Genomic DNA, 15,800 nt, shown 5'->3' on the forward strand with positions numbered 1-15,800 from the left:
AGTAAAACCCCTGGCACTTTGTATGAATCAAGCCAGTGGCACTAAACTGTGGGAGTAGTCACTGTCATCTTTACTGTCAATAAAACAACAAACACTGCCATTTTCTTAACTTAATGCCTTTGATAAAATCCTAAAAACATTAACTTTGTTAAAGACTGACCCTTGCATACACATTGTTTTAATATTCTGTGTTAATAAATGGGATTTATACATACAGCACTTCTGCTACACATGACCAGTGTGTCATGTTACAAATTCTCCAAAGGCAAAAGATCTATTAAAAGAGTTTAGTAAGAAAATATTTGTGTAATTGAGTTGCAAGCAGAATTGCCTGCTCCTCTTCATGCCTTTTTTTTTTTTTTAACTTGGAATGACTCATAAAGAGGACGGCTACTGTAACTTGAGAGGTGTTTTTTTTTTTAGATAAAGCATTAATTATTATTTAGTGTTATAGGATTTGTATTTTTATTTAAGTTTTTGTCAGGCATCTGCTTTCTTAAAAATGAGATAAAGTGAGTCTATAACTTTGCAGAAAATGGCTGATCAAATATGCTGCCTATGAGAAAATTTTAGTTTTTAAGTGGAAATTTGAATATTGGAAAACTTGTATTTGCTGCTTTTAGGCTGACAGGTTCTCAGTACTAAAATTATTTTCTGATGTCAGTGGTGATATTAACCTCTCTGATTATTTATTATGATACTGTATAAAGACATGTTAACATTTGGAACATTTATCTGAGTCAAGGAAGAAGAATGAAATATAAAGAATTAGTGAAGAACTAGATAATATTAATGACACTGATAAAGCAAATGCTTGTTTCTCTCAGGCATAAATGCGTTAAAGAAACTAAACTTTTGAAGTCATGATGAGTTTAAGAACTATTGCATTAAAAATTTCCTGTCATTGCAATTTTAGATGTTTGTGTAGATCAAGCAAAACTAGAAGAAATTGAAGAGAAAGCATCAGAACTTTACAAGAAAGTAAGTAGTTTTGACTAACTTTATAGTTCTCTGTGGGGAACCACTGGAGACAAGCTTTTGCTTCAGAGAATTTGCTTGTTATTCCTTCTTTCTTCTTTACATGCTTTGGGTGTGTGCACAGATGCTATCCTTCAAGGAGGACCTCATAGACCATTGTGTGTAAAAAATTTTAACTCCCCACCCCAAACTTGACCCCCCCTATTCTTTTTTGTTTTCTTCCAATATATTTATCGTTTGACATACTACATATGTATTTATATATGAATGAATTGTCTATTTTACCCTAAGAGTAAACTTAGAGGCATTTTGTTTGCCCTATTCACTATCCCTACACCAAGAACAATTCCTGGCCCTTTGTAGGAACTAAAAAGATACTTTTTGAATGAGTAGATGATTGAGCAAAATGTACATAATCAAAATTTTAAGATTGTGGTAATTCTCAAGAAATCATATTGTTTAGAACCTTAAGAATGAAATCATACATAAAACTTTTAAGAAAAAAAGTTAAGTTTTTAGTTTTGATTAAAGTTCCTTGATTATGTTAAGTTGAACTTTATAAAATTGGCATGTTCATAGGTCATAGCTATTGGATATTACTGATTTTGTTTCAACACAATAGTATTTCTAACCATCCAACCAATTCTCTACTTTGCTTTAACGCATTTATGCCTGAGATTGCAATTTTGGGAATTTTGAGAATCAGATGTGGGCAATGACCTTGAACAGTAGAAGATAAATAACTCCCACATGCTGAGCATTCCAATAATGGAACACTAGGCATAAATTTAAGGTAGTGTTTTGTCCTTTTATCTCTGGCTTAGCAAGTACCTATTAGACTTTTAATTTTTTGTTTTGGTTCTTTGCATTTTAAATAGTCAATCTGATTTGAATTATTCAGGTGGCTTTTCACATTGAAGGAGTGATAATAATTATTACTATTGCCACCATGATGAACCCACAATGAACATTTATTAAGTGAATATTTACTGTGTGTGTAGGCATCATGCCAAGGAGTATACGTTTTTGTGGTAGCAGATACTAAATATCTTGAGGCAGTTGCACATTTTCATAAACTTTGAAGATGAAACATAACTTACAAATTATAGGCACTCTTTCATATGTTAAGAGTAACTTACGAAAAACATTATCAATGTCCTGAGGGGCCTTGAGGTTCTGACTTCACCAAATGCTAAATGAGAGGTTGTTATTTCCCAGGCCTTTGGCTGCAGGTTATGATTACAACTGTGAATATAATATTGTCATTGCTCTGAAGTGACTTAGTTTAGTGGGGGAAACAAATTAATGGATCATTTAAGTTTAGTTGTCATAGTGTTACAGTGGATAGATGTTCATGTTTTGGGGTGACTCTTCACCCAGCCAACATTGTATTCTAAGCTCAGTCAGTGCTTTAACTCTTTGTAGGAAAGTGGTAGTAGACTTTGAAGTACTTGATTTGGATGCATCCCAGATGGTATAAATTTGATTTTGTTATCATTTTTAGATATATAGTATATATGAATGGAGTTAAACATGAGTGGAGTTAAAGTTTCTCAACAGATTTCTAAAAAAAATTGTAGGCTTTAAATGTAAATAGAAGAAAGACCTTGTTCAAGGTTAGTTGTCCCTTTTAGTCAGAAATTATATGTCTTAGGTGTATTCAGAAAATACTATTTGCTCCATAAAATATTTCTATTGCCTCATCATTTTGTATATATCAGCAAAAACTTTGTTCTGATAGCTTTATAAGGACACATGTAAATACTTTGCTTTAGGCAGGAAGCTATCATGGTTGCTAGACACATTCTTTATTTTGGTGCATAAATTTGAAAAATGAAGACCAGAAATGTCAGAAAGTATATAGAGAATATTGAATTATCAACCTTCTTGTACAGATGCACTAATACATTCACCCTAAGGAATGAAATTAAGCAGAGCCTCAACCTTAACTGTGTGTTTTCAACATTTTTTGTGTGTAATTTTGTAAGTGTAATATTGCTCTAGTAACTCTTTTTGGAGAAGAAGGCTATCATATCAGTTTTTATAAGGTGTGCTTTTAATGGAGATTCATTTTATCCCCAAGGCTACAGTGTTTTGACTGTAGATGTTACAAAAACGCTAAAGCAAAGTGTATATTTCAGCTATCTTTTTGTAGGGGAGGATGTGGAAATTTATTTTTTCTTAAGTAATAGCTATTTTCAGTATGAGCAAGTTAATTTAATAAATGTTCTTAGAATATACTAATTATGACTGTGGTTGTTTTAGTAATTTTTATATTAAATCCCAAAATAATTCTTTTGCCTTATGAACTTTAGGGTTTATGAAATAGGATAGTACACATACTGATATTCTAGAAAGACTTTTTCATTCTTACTCTTATAAGAAGGATGTAACATTTTTTGTTGCTGTGCAGCAGTGAACTTTGTCTTAGTTGTCAAAAAGAAAATGACCTCTTAAAGATTTCTGATGCTGGGAGAGTGACTATGTTTGACATAGTCATTCAGCATATAAAGGAAGATTTGACAGGGGTTGGTTCCTCACTTTGTTCAACAAATATTTATTTGACTTTAATTATAAATGTAAGACACTGGAAAGATGATGAATACAATTGGAAAGGTTCTTACATTTATGCGCTTTCAGGTTAGTGAGTGTTATTGAGGTATATTATAGTATTATATATTTTGATAATTTTATATTACAATGTGCGGTTGGTAGGTAGAGAAACCCTATGTTGTATATAAGCTTAGAGGAAAGGCCCCTCACCTAGTCGTGGGTGGCCAGAGAAGCCTTCTCCAAGGAAGTGACGTCTAATCTGAGCCCTGAGGAATCAGTATGAAGAACAACGCAAGATAGCCAAAAGGAGGGATATCTAAATTTCTTTTGAATTTCCTATACGTATCTCAAGCTTAGCATATCCAAAACCAAATTTATCTTTCTTCTCCCTAAAAGTACCTCTCCCCCCTGCATTTTATAACCTTAGTTATTTTCCCCAAATAACAACACTTTGTTTCCAGCTTGTAAAACCACAGAACCCCATAGTCATCTTAGATATACTCCTCTTGCTCACTTCCTTCATTCAGTCAGATACTAACATTTTTGGGTTCTGTAATCTTTTTTCATTTCTTTGTCATTACCCTCTTCTCCACCTCAATTCAGGCAGGTCTTCGGTTCTCGCTTGGATAACTAAAACAGCCTCCAAACTAATTTCCATGCCCCTAGTATGTCTTTTTCAGCCCAACTTTCACACTGCTGCCAGTTGAGTTTTTGAAAGTAAAAATTTGATTATATTATTTATTTATTATACATACCCCAATAACTCTCCATGGTTTTTAGGAAAAAAGGATTAATTTGTTGACTTACTGCAAAGTTTCTTTCAACGGTTTTATTTCTGTGCACATCTCTGGCTGGCTTTATCCCCTTCAGTTTATTCTCATACCTCTTTTTGTGCCCCTTACAAAGTAGTGCTTGTCATTCATCCACCGGCTAAAGTGCTAGTAAGTTTTTCAGACTTTGAGGTCAAGCATCATTCCTCCAGGAATCATTTCCCAGCTTTCTCTCTCTCTCTCTCTCTCTCTTTCTCTCTGTCTCTTTCTCTCTGTCTCTTTCTCTCTTTCTCTTTCTCTTTCTCTTTCTCTTTCTCTTTCTCTTTCTCTTTCTGTCTCTTTCTCTTTCTCTTTCTTTGTTGCTGGTATTTTTAATGGATTTAGGGTTGTTAGTTTGCTTTTACTTCTCCACCAGCCACTGTGCTTACTGAAAGTAAACTGATCATGTTCTGTTTCACTGTGTCTCTGGAACCTACCACTCTGAGGGGCATATCTCCAGTATGTTGTTAAATATTTATTGTGTAATGAGAAATAGGTAGATTAGGGCCAGATCCTATAGGGTTCTTAGATAATTATGATTATAATGAAACCACTGATAGTTTAAAAACAAAGGAGTCATATAATTTGATCTGTCCTTTGCAAAGAATAGCAACATTCAAAAAACAATTCTTGTAGTGGGTAACATGTTTGGTTTTGAAAATACGGCTTTTTTCATCTGTCTTGAAAAGATTTCATTAAGTGAAATTTTAGCCTGGAATTCAGATAAGAAGCTGAGCTGTTGATAGGGATTTGGAAGCCATCAGTGTATACATGATGATTTAAACATGGGTGTGGAAGATGAGACAAGCAGGAGGGGACAGTGAGGAAAGAGTCCTATAGAGTGCCAACATTAATGGGTTGGATTTTGTAGAAACCCGTAACAGGAATTGGTGGGAGCAATCAAGGAGTAGCAGGAAAACCAGAGGTGTGTGTTGTAATGGAACATACAGGAAAAGAGGTTGAATTTGGAGGCTTATTTATAGGTATTTATTCTATGGAACTGACCTGTCTAATATAGGATGATGGAAGTGTTTTATAATCTATATTGTTCAACATGGTAGCATCAGCCATATGTGCCTATTGTATACTTTTTAAAGTGTAAATGGCTTTATACTTTTAAATGGCTGATGTGATCCAGGAACTGAATTTTTTTATTTTTGTTATTTAAGTTTACATTTAAATACTCATTTGTGGCCAGTGGCTACGATATTGAAATAGGATGGCCCTAGAGTGATCACCTAAGATGAGGCTGAGAGAAGTCCAGGGAATTTGGACTTCAGGAGTTGGAATTTGGTAAGTCAGCATTTTTAGAATGAATCATAGCTAACTTGTGATGGATAATGACATGAATGGAGTTTAACAGGTCAGAAAAATGAGTGTGGGTTGGATTTTGTAGAAACTCATAGCAGGAATTGGTAGGCGCAATCAAGGAGTAGCAGGAGAACCAGAATCCAAATCTTTGAAGAAGTTGACTTTTAGGCAAAGGAGAGATTAGGGTGAGAAGGGTTATAAGGAGTAAAATGAGGGATGAAAGTACAGAGGGGTTAACTATGCAAGGGAGGTGTGAAAGCAATTGATTTAGCAAGTCCTTAGGGGGAAGCACTGGGTGACAGGGGAAGGTGGGTGGACCTCTGAGCCTCATGCATGGCTTGTTTTGTAGATTAGTAATTTGATTAGATTTAGGCCTAAGATCTTTTTAATTATGTAACAGTAGGAGGGGTTTGTAGGAGCTGTAGTAGTAGTGGGGAATGGTAATGTTGCTGGCTTAGGTCAGCTGAAGGACATTTGGACAGTTTTTACCAATTAGTTTTTGTTATCTTAATAAAGGAACATAAGGTCGAGACTGAGAGGATCAGTAGTCTGAAATTTACCTTCTTTCCCTGTAAAGCAGGAATTAAAGCAATATTTCTTATTCCACAGAGGTTTTGTAATGAAATTTAAGAATGCTTCCTTTTGTGCTTTAAAAGCTATAAAGCATGGGGGGAGATAATGTGTGGATAGGGGCAGGGGGTATGTGGAAAATCTCCATTTTCTGCTCAGTTTTGCTGTGAACCTAAAACTGTTCCAAATTAGTCTATTAAGTAAAACTGTAAAGCATTATCTAAACTTTAATTGCAGAGAGGTTGTATAGTTTCGTTTGAACTCAGACTTCGAAGGCAGGAAATCTAGCATCTTTTTAATCTCACATCTTTTACTAGCTGTGAGGGACTAGCAACTGCTTCTTTGTGTTGTTAGGGACAAAATAAGATTCCCTTGGTAAACTAAGTAAAAATGAAAGCCCTTTGTAAACGGTGGAATTCTACATTGTTGTTATTTTCCTAATGGAGGTTTGAGTGTATTTAAAATGAAGAGGCTACATTTGTGAGATAGTTGTATTTTTTTGATTGATTTATTTTTCATTTTTCTTTTTTAAGAAAGTCAAATGCTTATTTTTGATTGTGAGACAAAACTATTTAAACTCACTTCTTTTGGGAGGTTTTTAGTCATAATAATGGCAAAGTTGAACCTATTTGAATGCAAGATGAGAAATTGTGATGAGTAGCTATATAAATTATTATAGAAAACTCACTGGATTCACCAAACTTTATTGTTTGCCTTTTTCCCCAGAAGATATTTCACCAGGGACTTTGAAAAAATAATTTATTATTACTTTCCCAAAGATATTAGGAGATATTATGTTATTATAAGAAAAATGTTATAAACTGAAGAGAATGGAGTCATTAATAAAAAATATTAGAATGGAATCCTCTAAATCATGTTGTTTAACGTCAGATAAGTTTCAAGTATAAGCTTTTGCAGGTGGAGGGTGCAAGAAATTCATACAATGCTTTGCTCTCTATACAAAGTCACAATGATATTTAGAAACTTTGAAGAAAAATGCCAAGGTTGCGGATAACTGGCCAGTTTACTCTGATGAGAGAAGGTCACAGACTTGTCTCTGGCTTTTTCTGCCACCTTATGAATGAATGATTTTGGTGGGACCTGGAGGGGCCTTAGAGAAAGACTGTCAGTGACTTTTCAAAACTCTACCACTCCTTTCATAAAACCAATTCAGGAACTTGTGTTCTACTGGCAGATCATTCCAGTCATATTTCTAGGTGAAGAATAATTTTTCATTTTCATCTTTCTGTTTTTATTATTTTTAATTTGTTTCAGTTTGAAAAAGAGTTTACCGACCACCAAGAAACTCAGGCTGAATTGCAGAAGAAAGAGGCAATGATTAATGAGCTTCAAGCAGAGTTACAAACTTTTAAATCTCAGGTAAAATTCCACCCTGAAAAATTTGGGTATTGAAAACACAGTGAGGGAGCAAAGGTTATGTTTTATCTTCATAGCATCAAAATGTTTAAACTTTAGTTTCACTTGCATGTTTTTATAGCATTATTTATAGGTACTTGTGTTTTGCTAGTTTTTAATCATTTTTTTCTATATGTATGAATATTTAAGCTTTTACAAATTAATCTGCTTTTTTATGTTTTGTTTGGGTTTTGTTCCTAATGTCACATGTTTCCTAAGTAATTAAGCACAAAGAGTAAGAAAATCTTCTACTCTCAGATTTGTTATTCAACACTGATCTTTATCCCACTACAGGAAATTATTGCTCAACCTATTTATTTTTCAAAACCTTCAGCCTAGGGGTCCCTTGCAGTGAAAGATAACCTCTAGCTGAATGAGAACATTTTCTGATAATTTTTCAATTTCCAAAGTACACAGATTTAAAACATGACAAAAAAGAGTAAATCTGGATTATGAAGCAGATAGCTCCCATGCACTCTCTACACATAACACATTTAGATAGCAAGAAATACGTCATCTGCATGCTTTATGTGGATGTAAGTAAGGAGGTAGAATATTCATAGCTAAATTTCTTCATGTAGATTTACGTACAGGATGATGAGCAATAAGTATAGTTTTGCTATTTTCCTTTCATCTTAATTTATGGTTATGTTGAAGTAGTCTCAGGTATACGATATCCTGTCTTATTGGCAATTTTGTTTTCTTTTAAATGCTTACTGATAGTGTTGTTACTGAGGCTGTCTGGAGATACCTTAAAAGATAGCTATCTGTTAGTATTCCATTTTAGAAAAAAATTAAAATCTCCCATTTACAGGAAAATTATTCTCATTCATCTTCTTTCTCTAGTGCTGCAAGAGGAAAGTATCTTTTTTTGTCTTTTCCATATGGCGCCTTGTCTCTCATATTAAAAGAAACATTTGATTGTGTCTGTACTTCAGATTGAGTTATAGACAATGGCTGAAATGTTTATGACAAGTTTTTCTTGGTCTGGGCTAATGTAAATTTAAGAACTCTCTTTTTAATTATTTCCAGTTGAAGGTTTATTTGTAAATCTTCTCTAGAAAATTCCAGTTTATAAAAAAATGTCTCCACCATTTTTGGATACGTTATTGTTGCATAGTGCTTTTATATAAAATGGGAATAAGTGTATGTTTTGAAAGTGAAATTAAATCAAGGGATCTCCTAAATTGTTTTAAATTGTACATAGTGGATGACCCATGTTTATGGCTCTGAGAAGAAAAGCTAGAATTAGATACCTAATATTAGCCACCATATTCATGTTTGAAGAACAACTGGCAAATTCTTTTTTTGGATTCTACTTTAATTCTTATAAAATGTGGGCGTTTATCTTAAGACCCTTCTTTGTGTTCAAAGCTATGCTGACTATGAAGAGTATGAATAAAATATGTTCTGCTACCTGTTATTTGATTCCTTTGCTCCTGTAGTCTCTTGACAACCAAGTACTTTAGGTGCTGGATGTAATGATGAACAAGTTAGTCACAATGTCTGGCCTCCCAAACCATATCTTCAAGTCAGTCTTCACACTTTATTTAAATGAGCTACTCTGGAGCGGAAATTCAGCCATATCTTTAAGACATTGATAGTTAACCATAAAATACATTCAAAGGGTAGTACCACCTTTGATCACAGCAACCCAGATTAACACTGAACTGGTTCTTCCTTGCACTTAATGGTTTTGATAAGGCATGCTTTTTATTTGTAGTCTCAACTTCTTTCATAACACTGTTTTCTCTTTTTCCTTGTGATGATTTCAGATGTCATTGATTTCAAGCATTTATACGTGGTCTATTTTTCATAATTGTGCCATAAAAATTTGAAATTACTTAACATTTATGAAATGCCCACCATCTGAAAGGTACCTAGAATTTACGTTTGTAATTTCAAGAAGCTAATCATATTACAAAAAGTTTTTTATTAACCCAGAATATCTTCTGTGTATCCATTGAAAGGCATCTATTAAGTTCTTATTATGCCATGGAAACATAAGGACAAAAGTGACCTTATGGTGGACACAGGTGGTTCTTTTTCATGCCTGATTTTACATTGCTTTTCTGTGGCATTTGATTCTGCAGAACAGTCTTTTTTGGGCGGTGCTCTCTTCATTTGTGGTTTTTGACCCTGTGCTTATCTTTTTCTCTTCTTTTCTTCAATGCATTTATCCTACCCATTTTTTCCGTAGTTATCATGTACCAGTCATTCCTCTGGGTGCTGGGGAAAGAGCAGTAAATAATGCAAGATAGTCACTTACCTCATCAAGCTTATAATCTGTCAAAGAGATAAATGCTAATGTTTCCTTAAACATTTCACACTTTTGCTAATAGCGACATCTTATACCTGTTGAAAAGTATAAGATGCTATGAGTGTAAAATGAGTGGGCAGATAATGCCTTCCCAAGGAAGGGACCTGTTAGCTCAGACTGAAGAGGCTAGTAGGAGATGGTCAGGGAGGGGAATGTTCTAGGCAGAAGGAGCAGCATGTACAAGGGCCCGGAAATTAGCATAAGGTTGGCACACTTACATGGAATTAGAAGAAAGTTACCTGCAAGACCAGATGGCAGGAACCAGATTGTGACAAACTGATATAGTCCCTACGAAGACTTTTAGTTTGTTGTTATTATTTTCTGAAGTGCATTGGGACACCATTGAGAAGATTTGAGCAAAGGCATGATGTGGCAGTACCATTTAAGTCCTTTTTTTGAGATCTTATTTTTTACTTACCACTTAAATGCTTAAGTTCCAAAGAACTCTGTCCATAGACCCTTTGTCGTGCTACATATTCTCTCTGTACTGTGAGTGAACTTACCTACTTCCCTGGCTTCAGCTGTGGATTTTCAAGTCTAGATCCATATATCCATTTCCCTCCTGGACATTTCTACCTAGATGATCATAACTGCCTCAAACCAGGGAATTATACTTCCAGCAACTATGTTTTTGTGAGGAAAAAAATCTATAGTTGTATTCTTAAATTAGAATAAAAATTGTTGGAATTTTGATTTTTGGTTAAACCATATGAAATTACTAATAATTATTTTTGGTTTAAATGAGTACCTTATTTTTGAGTAAAGTCTTTATTTACATGTTTTATAGATATGTTCTTAGTTATGTCTCTTACGTTTTTTTTTCTCCAGTTTGGTGCCTTGCCAGCTGATTGTAATATTCCTTTGCCTTCCTCAAAAGAAGGTGGAACTGGCCACTCAGCAATTCCTCCTCCGCCTCCACTGCCCTCTGGTGGATGGGTGCCGCCTCCACCCCCTCCACCCCCACCACCTCCACTTCCAGGAATGCGAATGCCATTTGGTGGTCCTGTGCCTCCACCCCCTCCCCTGGGATTCCTTGGAGGACAGAGTTCTCCTCCTCTACCAACCCTGCCATTTGGGTTGAAACCAAAGAAAGAATTTAAACCTGAAATCAGTATGAGAAGATTGAATTGGTTAAAGGTAAAACAAATTAATAGAGGAAAATACTTTTAGCTAGATTTCAATCTAATTTAAATATATACATAATTTTTAATGGGATTTAATTTACACATACATAATGTATGCATAATTTCTTATGTCATTAATCAAAGTGACAATAAATAAAATAGCTTTTTTTTTTTTTTTTTTAAATATTAGGACAAAGCTCTTTGATATTGACCAAGACTTTCTGGTTTATAAGCTTGGTGAGAGTTGATATTGTTTCAGTGGAATGTGATTTGTACTTAAATTGATAATTAAACATTGCAGTGAACTCTATGAAGTATTTTTCAAAAACAAAAATGATAATGTTCTTAGGAATCTTCTGTATTGATCGATGTTGGGAAAGTGTTAACTAGTTGTCAGAAGCTAATATTTAGTCAGATCTTAGGAATTTTGAATCCTGCAGAAAAATGATTTCATGGTAACAGAAACTTGGAAAATGCTGTATCCTGCCCTTCAAGACGTATAGTGCAGATGAGCATTATAAGAGAGTATGAGAAATGTAATTGAGAAGAAGCTAATTAAATCATATTTCAAATCCTTAACTATTGGATCATGGAAGTGTTTTCTTCCTAATAAGACCTTAACATCCTGCAGAACTTGTGTCTCATTGAATGCACTTTGGGGAAAAATCTTACAGATATGACTTTGTAAATATCTGCTGGCAGCTATGGTACTCAGCGTCTATGCATAGTGCTTGGTCTGGGACAGGTGAAACGCTCACTTATTTATGAATCAGTCTTCTCTCTGATTATAGATCAGACCTCATGAAATGACTGAAAACTGTTTCTGGATAAAAGTAAATGAAAATAAGTATGAAAATGTGGATTTGCTTTGTAAACTTGAGAATACATTTTGTTGCCAACACAAAGGTAAGTTTATCATATTGCTTATTTGTTAATTTAATTTTAGAATTTTAACATTGACACTTCTTATATACCAACCTTTAGAATTTTTATATTGACACTATATACCAACCTTTGGAAAACATTATTTTATGAATCTTGTACATGGTATTTTTATATCACTAATGGATATATAAATAATATAATGAAATAAAGTGCTTAAAAGGTGAATTCTGTTTTAAAAATGCAAATGGTGCATATACAATTTTAATTATTTAATTTTCCATATAGTATTATTTTTGAAGATATTCCATTGGGGTAAATTAGACTTTTATAAAGGAGGATATTTTCAGATACAGTATTGGCATGAGAATTTCCTTTAGTTTAAAAAATAGAAAAACAAAATGTGTTCTTTCTTCTACTTAGAGTTTTACTAGCCTTTAGTATTACAGTGACTATCATATAATCTAATTAATTGCTATGAGTCACATGGGATAGAAGTATCAAATTTATAGTGTCTTAAAAGTTAGCTTGAAAGAGAGAAGTATTTGAGTAGGTTATATGATCTTTTCATTAAAAGCAATGGTATTCATTTTCCAAAATGTTTTGTGATAATTTTTACCTGTGCAGTGTGATTTTTAAAAAAAAGTGATTTTAAAAAAAGGTATTACTTATGTCTGAAAATTGAACTTATTTCATCTAATCTCGTGGGCTTCCTACTTACATTTCAAGACTGGTATCCACACAGAGTTTTTAAGTAGTATATAAAACTTACATTTTAGGTCTGTAGTGCAAAACACTTAGATCAATCGTTACCTTTTAATTTTCAAAAAGAACTTTTTCACTATAGAATTAGGCCGCCTATATGCCTGAGCTCATAGAACAAAGGAAGAGCTGGCAAGGAGAGATTGTACTGGATGGATACAGGTCAGAGACCTTTGTTTAGAGGGTCGAGTTGATTTCTTAAATGTTTATTGTTTGCTAGGCACCATGCTAGATGCTTTATATATCTGATTTAACTTGGAGCACAGCAGCCAAAGAATGTTGGCAGATATTTTAAAAATTTATCTGTATTCCTTTGAATGACTTTTTGAAAGATTAGAAACTCTTTATAAAAGGTAATTGAAAATTAAAAAATTCTTAATGTAAATTAGAAACTCTTGTTAAAAGGTAATTGTAAATTAAGGTAGTTTTGTAGAATTTGGTAAATCAAAAACCATTAACAGATATTTTTGAGTACCATTTATCCTGACTAAAATATTAAAAATGGTATATTTTTGGTCTTTGAACACAGGAAGAATTTTCTTAGCAAGCTCACCCTAGTAAACTTGTGAATAAGATTTTAATTTTACCTTTTGATTATGGGGGATCGAAATTTTCTTTGAATAAGATTAGCGTATGCTTCTGGCAATCAAAGAAAATATATGGTAGTTAAAATTTGTATTTACATGTAAAACACTTCAGAATTTCAGATTTCATAATCTGAAATTGATTAGTTTTCTTTTGCTTTCCTAGTAGGCACAAATGGTGGTACCTAAAAACTATTTAAGTAATGCTGCCATACAGCTACTCTCTTTTTTTTCTCCGTACTCTGATTACTTTCTTAATTAATGAGGCTCAAAAGGGAAACTTGTTAGCATGTCTTTAATTTAGCTGTAGTGTTAGCCCTAAATGAAATAATTGGACCTTTAAAAAATTCTTAAGTCGTCTAACTTTAGCCTTGAGATTCAAGGTTAAAAAAAACTGATATATTTGCTCAGTCTAATACTAGTTGAAAAGATTAAGGTGAAATGGTGATCATTTTTTGCGTACTCCATATTTCCATCTCTCTCTACCTTTGTACTACTGGCCCTTTGGCCTGGTATCTCTTTCACTTGTCTTAGAGGCTGGCAGAGGACTATGACATCTTCTGTCTCAACTCAGCTCAAATGCTGCTTTCTTTTTTTCTGTGACAGTAGATGGCATTTCCAGGGGGAACACAAAAGCTGGGGAAGCTCAGGGTTGTGACTCTGAGCAGGGCTAACATTTCTCAGTGGTAAGCAGAGATGAGCTGTGAAGTTGACTATTTTTTTTGGGACTTCATTATTAAAGAATAATCCCTAGAATGTATTATTTGAGGAGTCCTAAGAGTGCTTTTTGGTATCACTGGTCATCTGGCAATCAAGGAAAATATATGGCAGTTAAATGTATAATTACATGTAAAACACTTCAGAGTATTTTATAGGAAAGGCTAGTCATTGCTATGTTCAGAGCAACAGGATTTTATATAGACATTTAATAGGAAAGATCAGAAAGGAAGGAAAGAGAAAGACGTCCAGAGAGCTTAGACAAGACTGCTCTAGTAGACAGGTTGCTCCATGTGGCCTCTTTATTTGTGGTCTGGCTGCTGAGGCACTGGGTCCAAATGTTACATTGACCGGTCCCCCTGACTCCAACATACTTTGTTTGAATCAATTTTGTAATTTCTGCAGAATTCAAAATTATGGCCAGGCACGGTGGCTCCTACCTGTAATCTCAGCACTTTGGGATGCTGAGGTGGGTGGATCACTTGAGGCCAGGAGTTTGAGTTTGTCACCTGGCCAACATGGTGAGATCCCATTTCTACTAAAAACAACAACAATGAAATAGCCAGGCGTGGTGGTGCACACCCATAGTCCCAACTACTTGGAGCCTGAGGCAGGAACATCTCTTGAACCTGGGAGGCAGAGGTTGCAGTGACCCAAGATCATGCCACTGTACCCTGGCCTGGGCAACAGAGTAAGACTCTGTCTCAAAAACAAAAAACAAAAAGAAACAAAAAAACCCAAAACCAAAACAAAATTAAATCTGGTCACTTATGTATTGTTCATTCCAAGGTGAAAACCCATTTGTCTCTCCACCCCTTAGCAAACCAGTGCAGAGATAGAGGCATTGGCTGCTGGTTGATTTTCATCATAACTAGGCAGGGAAAGATGGCAATTACTGAAGAATAGTGAGGTTTTTTTTCTAGAGAAATGTCATGTCTCTGCTTTTTATTGCAATAGTAACTGTTTGGACTGAGAACCAAGGCTATTTCTTTGATTACAAAGATGGACATTCCATCCCAGGCATTTAAATGATAGATGCCAATCCTTTGTGCTTCCCAAGCATTCAAAATAGGTAGTAAGAAAAAAGGAACTGAATCCAATCATTTAAAGAGATCCTTGAAGTTTTCTCTCATGTGGCCTTTGTTATAAAATAAGTGTGGCTTTTTTTCTTATAGTACACACTACTTTAGGTTTTCAGGACTTTTAAAATTTAGACTACTGGGATTTACAGGTCTAACACACTGAGAGTTGGAAAAGGAGCCAATATCTATTGCACATATGTGGTGTATCAATGCCTGAGCTGTGTTGTCTTCATATTATCTTGTTTAATCTTTACTGAACTCTAGCTGAGATCTTTTCTCCTGGTCTGCTGATAGCAAAACATTCTGACTTCTTGAAATACTCTTCTGGCCTACTTACGTTTACATATTACCAAGATATTCTTGATGAGGGCTTGGACATTTCTTCTTAATTCCTGTTACCTTTTATTACATTCCTCTTTTTTTTTTTTTTTTGAAGTAGATCTTACCTATTCTGCTTTTTAAACTAACCTGTGACTATTTACAACAAAGCTTCTGTGGGAAAGTACCTTGTGCCATATCTGTAGAGGAATAGGAAACCTCTCTAATCCTTTTCCTGTGAAAAATGAGTAATTTTTTCCTGATTCACTTATATCATTTTCTTTTATACTTTATTTTGCTGTTAAGTAGCTCACTTTGGTTTTCTTGATTCTCTCCATTATAAGTTTTTGAGGTGCATCTTAGCTCTTCACATT

The 15,800-nt window shown here is 34.2% G+C and overlaps 1 protein-coding gene across 2 annotated transcripts in view; it reads left to right on the forward strand.

Annotated features, from left to right (window-relative positions):
- Positions 1–15,800, forward strand: part of DIAPH3 (diaphanous related formin 3) — a 503,028-nt gene that overhangs the window by 185,270 nt on the left and 301,958 nt on the right. For both annotated transcript variants that reach the window (XM_017538779.2, XM_017538781.2), the window contains 4 exons: positions 917–981; positions 7,497–7,601; positions 10,786–11,094; positions 11,873–11,987. In XM_017538779.2, coding sequence (XP_017394268.1) covers positions 917–981; positions 7,497–7,601; positions 10,786–11,094; positions 11,873–11,987 — 594 coding nt within the window. The remainder of the gene's footprint in view (positions 1–916; positions 982–7,496; positions 7,602–10,785; positions 11,095–11,872; positions 11,988–15,800) is intronic.

This window comes from Cebus imitator, unplaced genomic scaffold (assembly GCF_001604975.1).
Source record: "Cebus imitator isolate Cc_AM_T3 unplaced genomic scaffold, Cebus_imitator-1.0 Scaffold114, whole genome shotgun sequence".
Lineage (NCBI taxonomy): Eukaryota > Metazoa > Chordata > Mammalia > Primates > Cebidae > Cebus > Cebus imitator.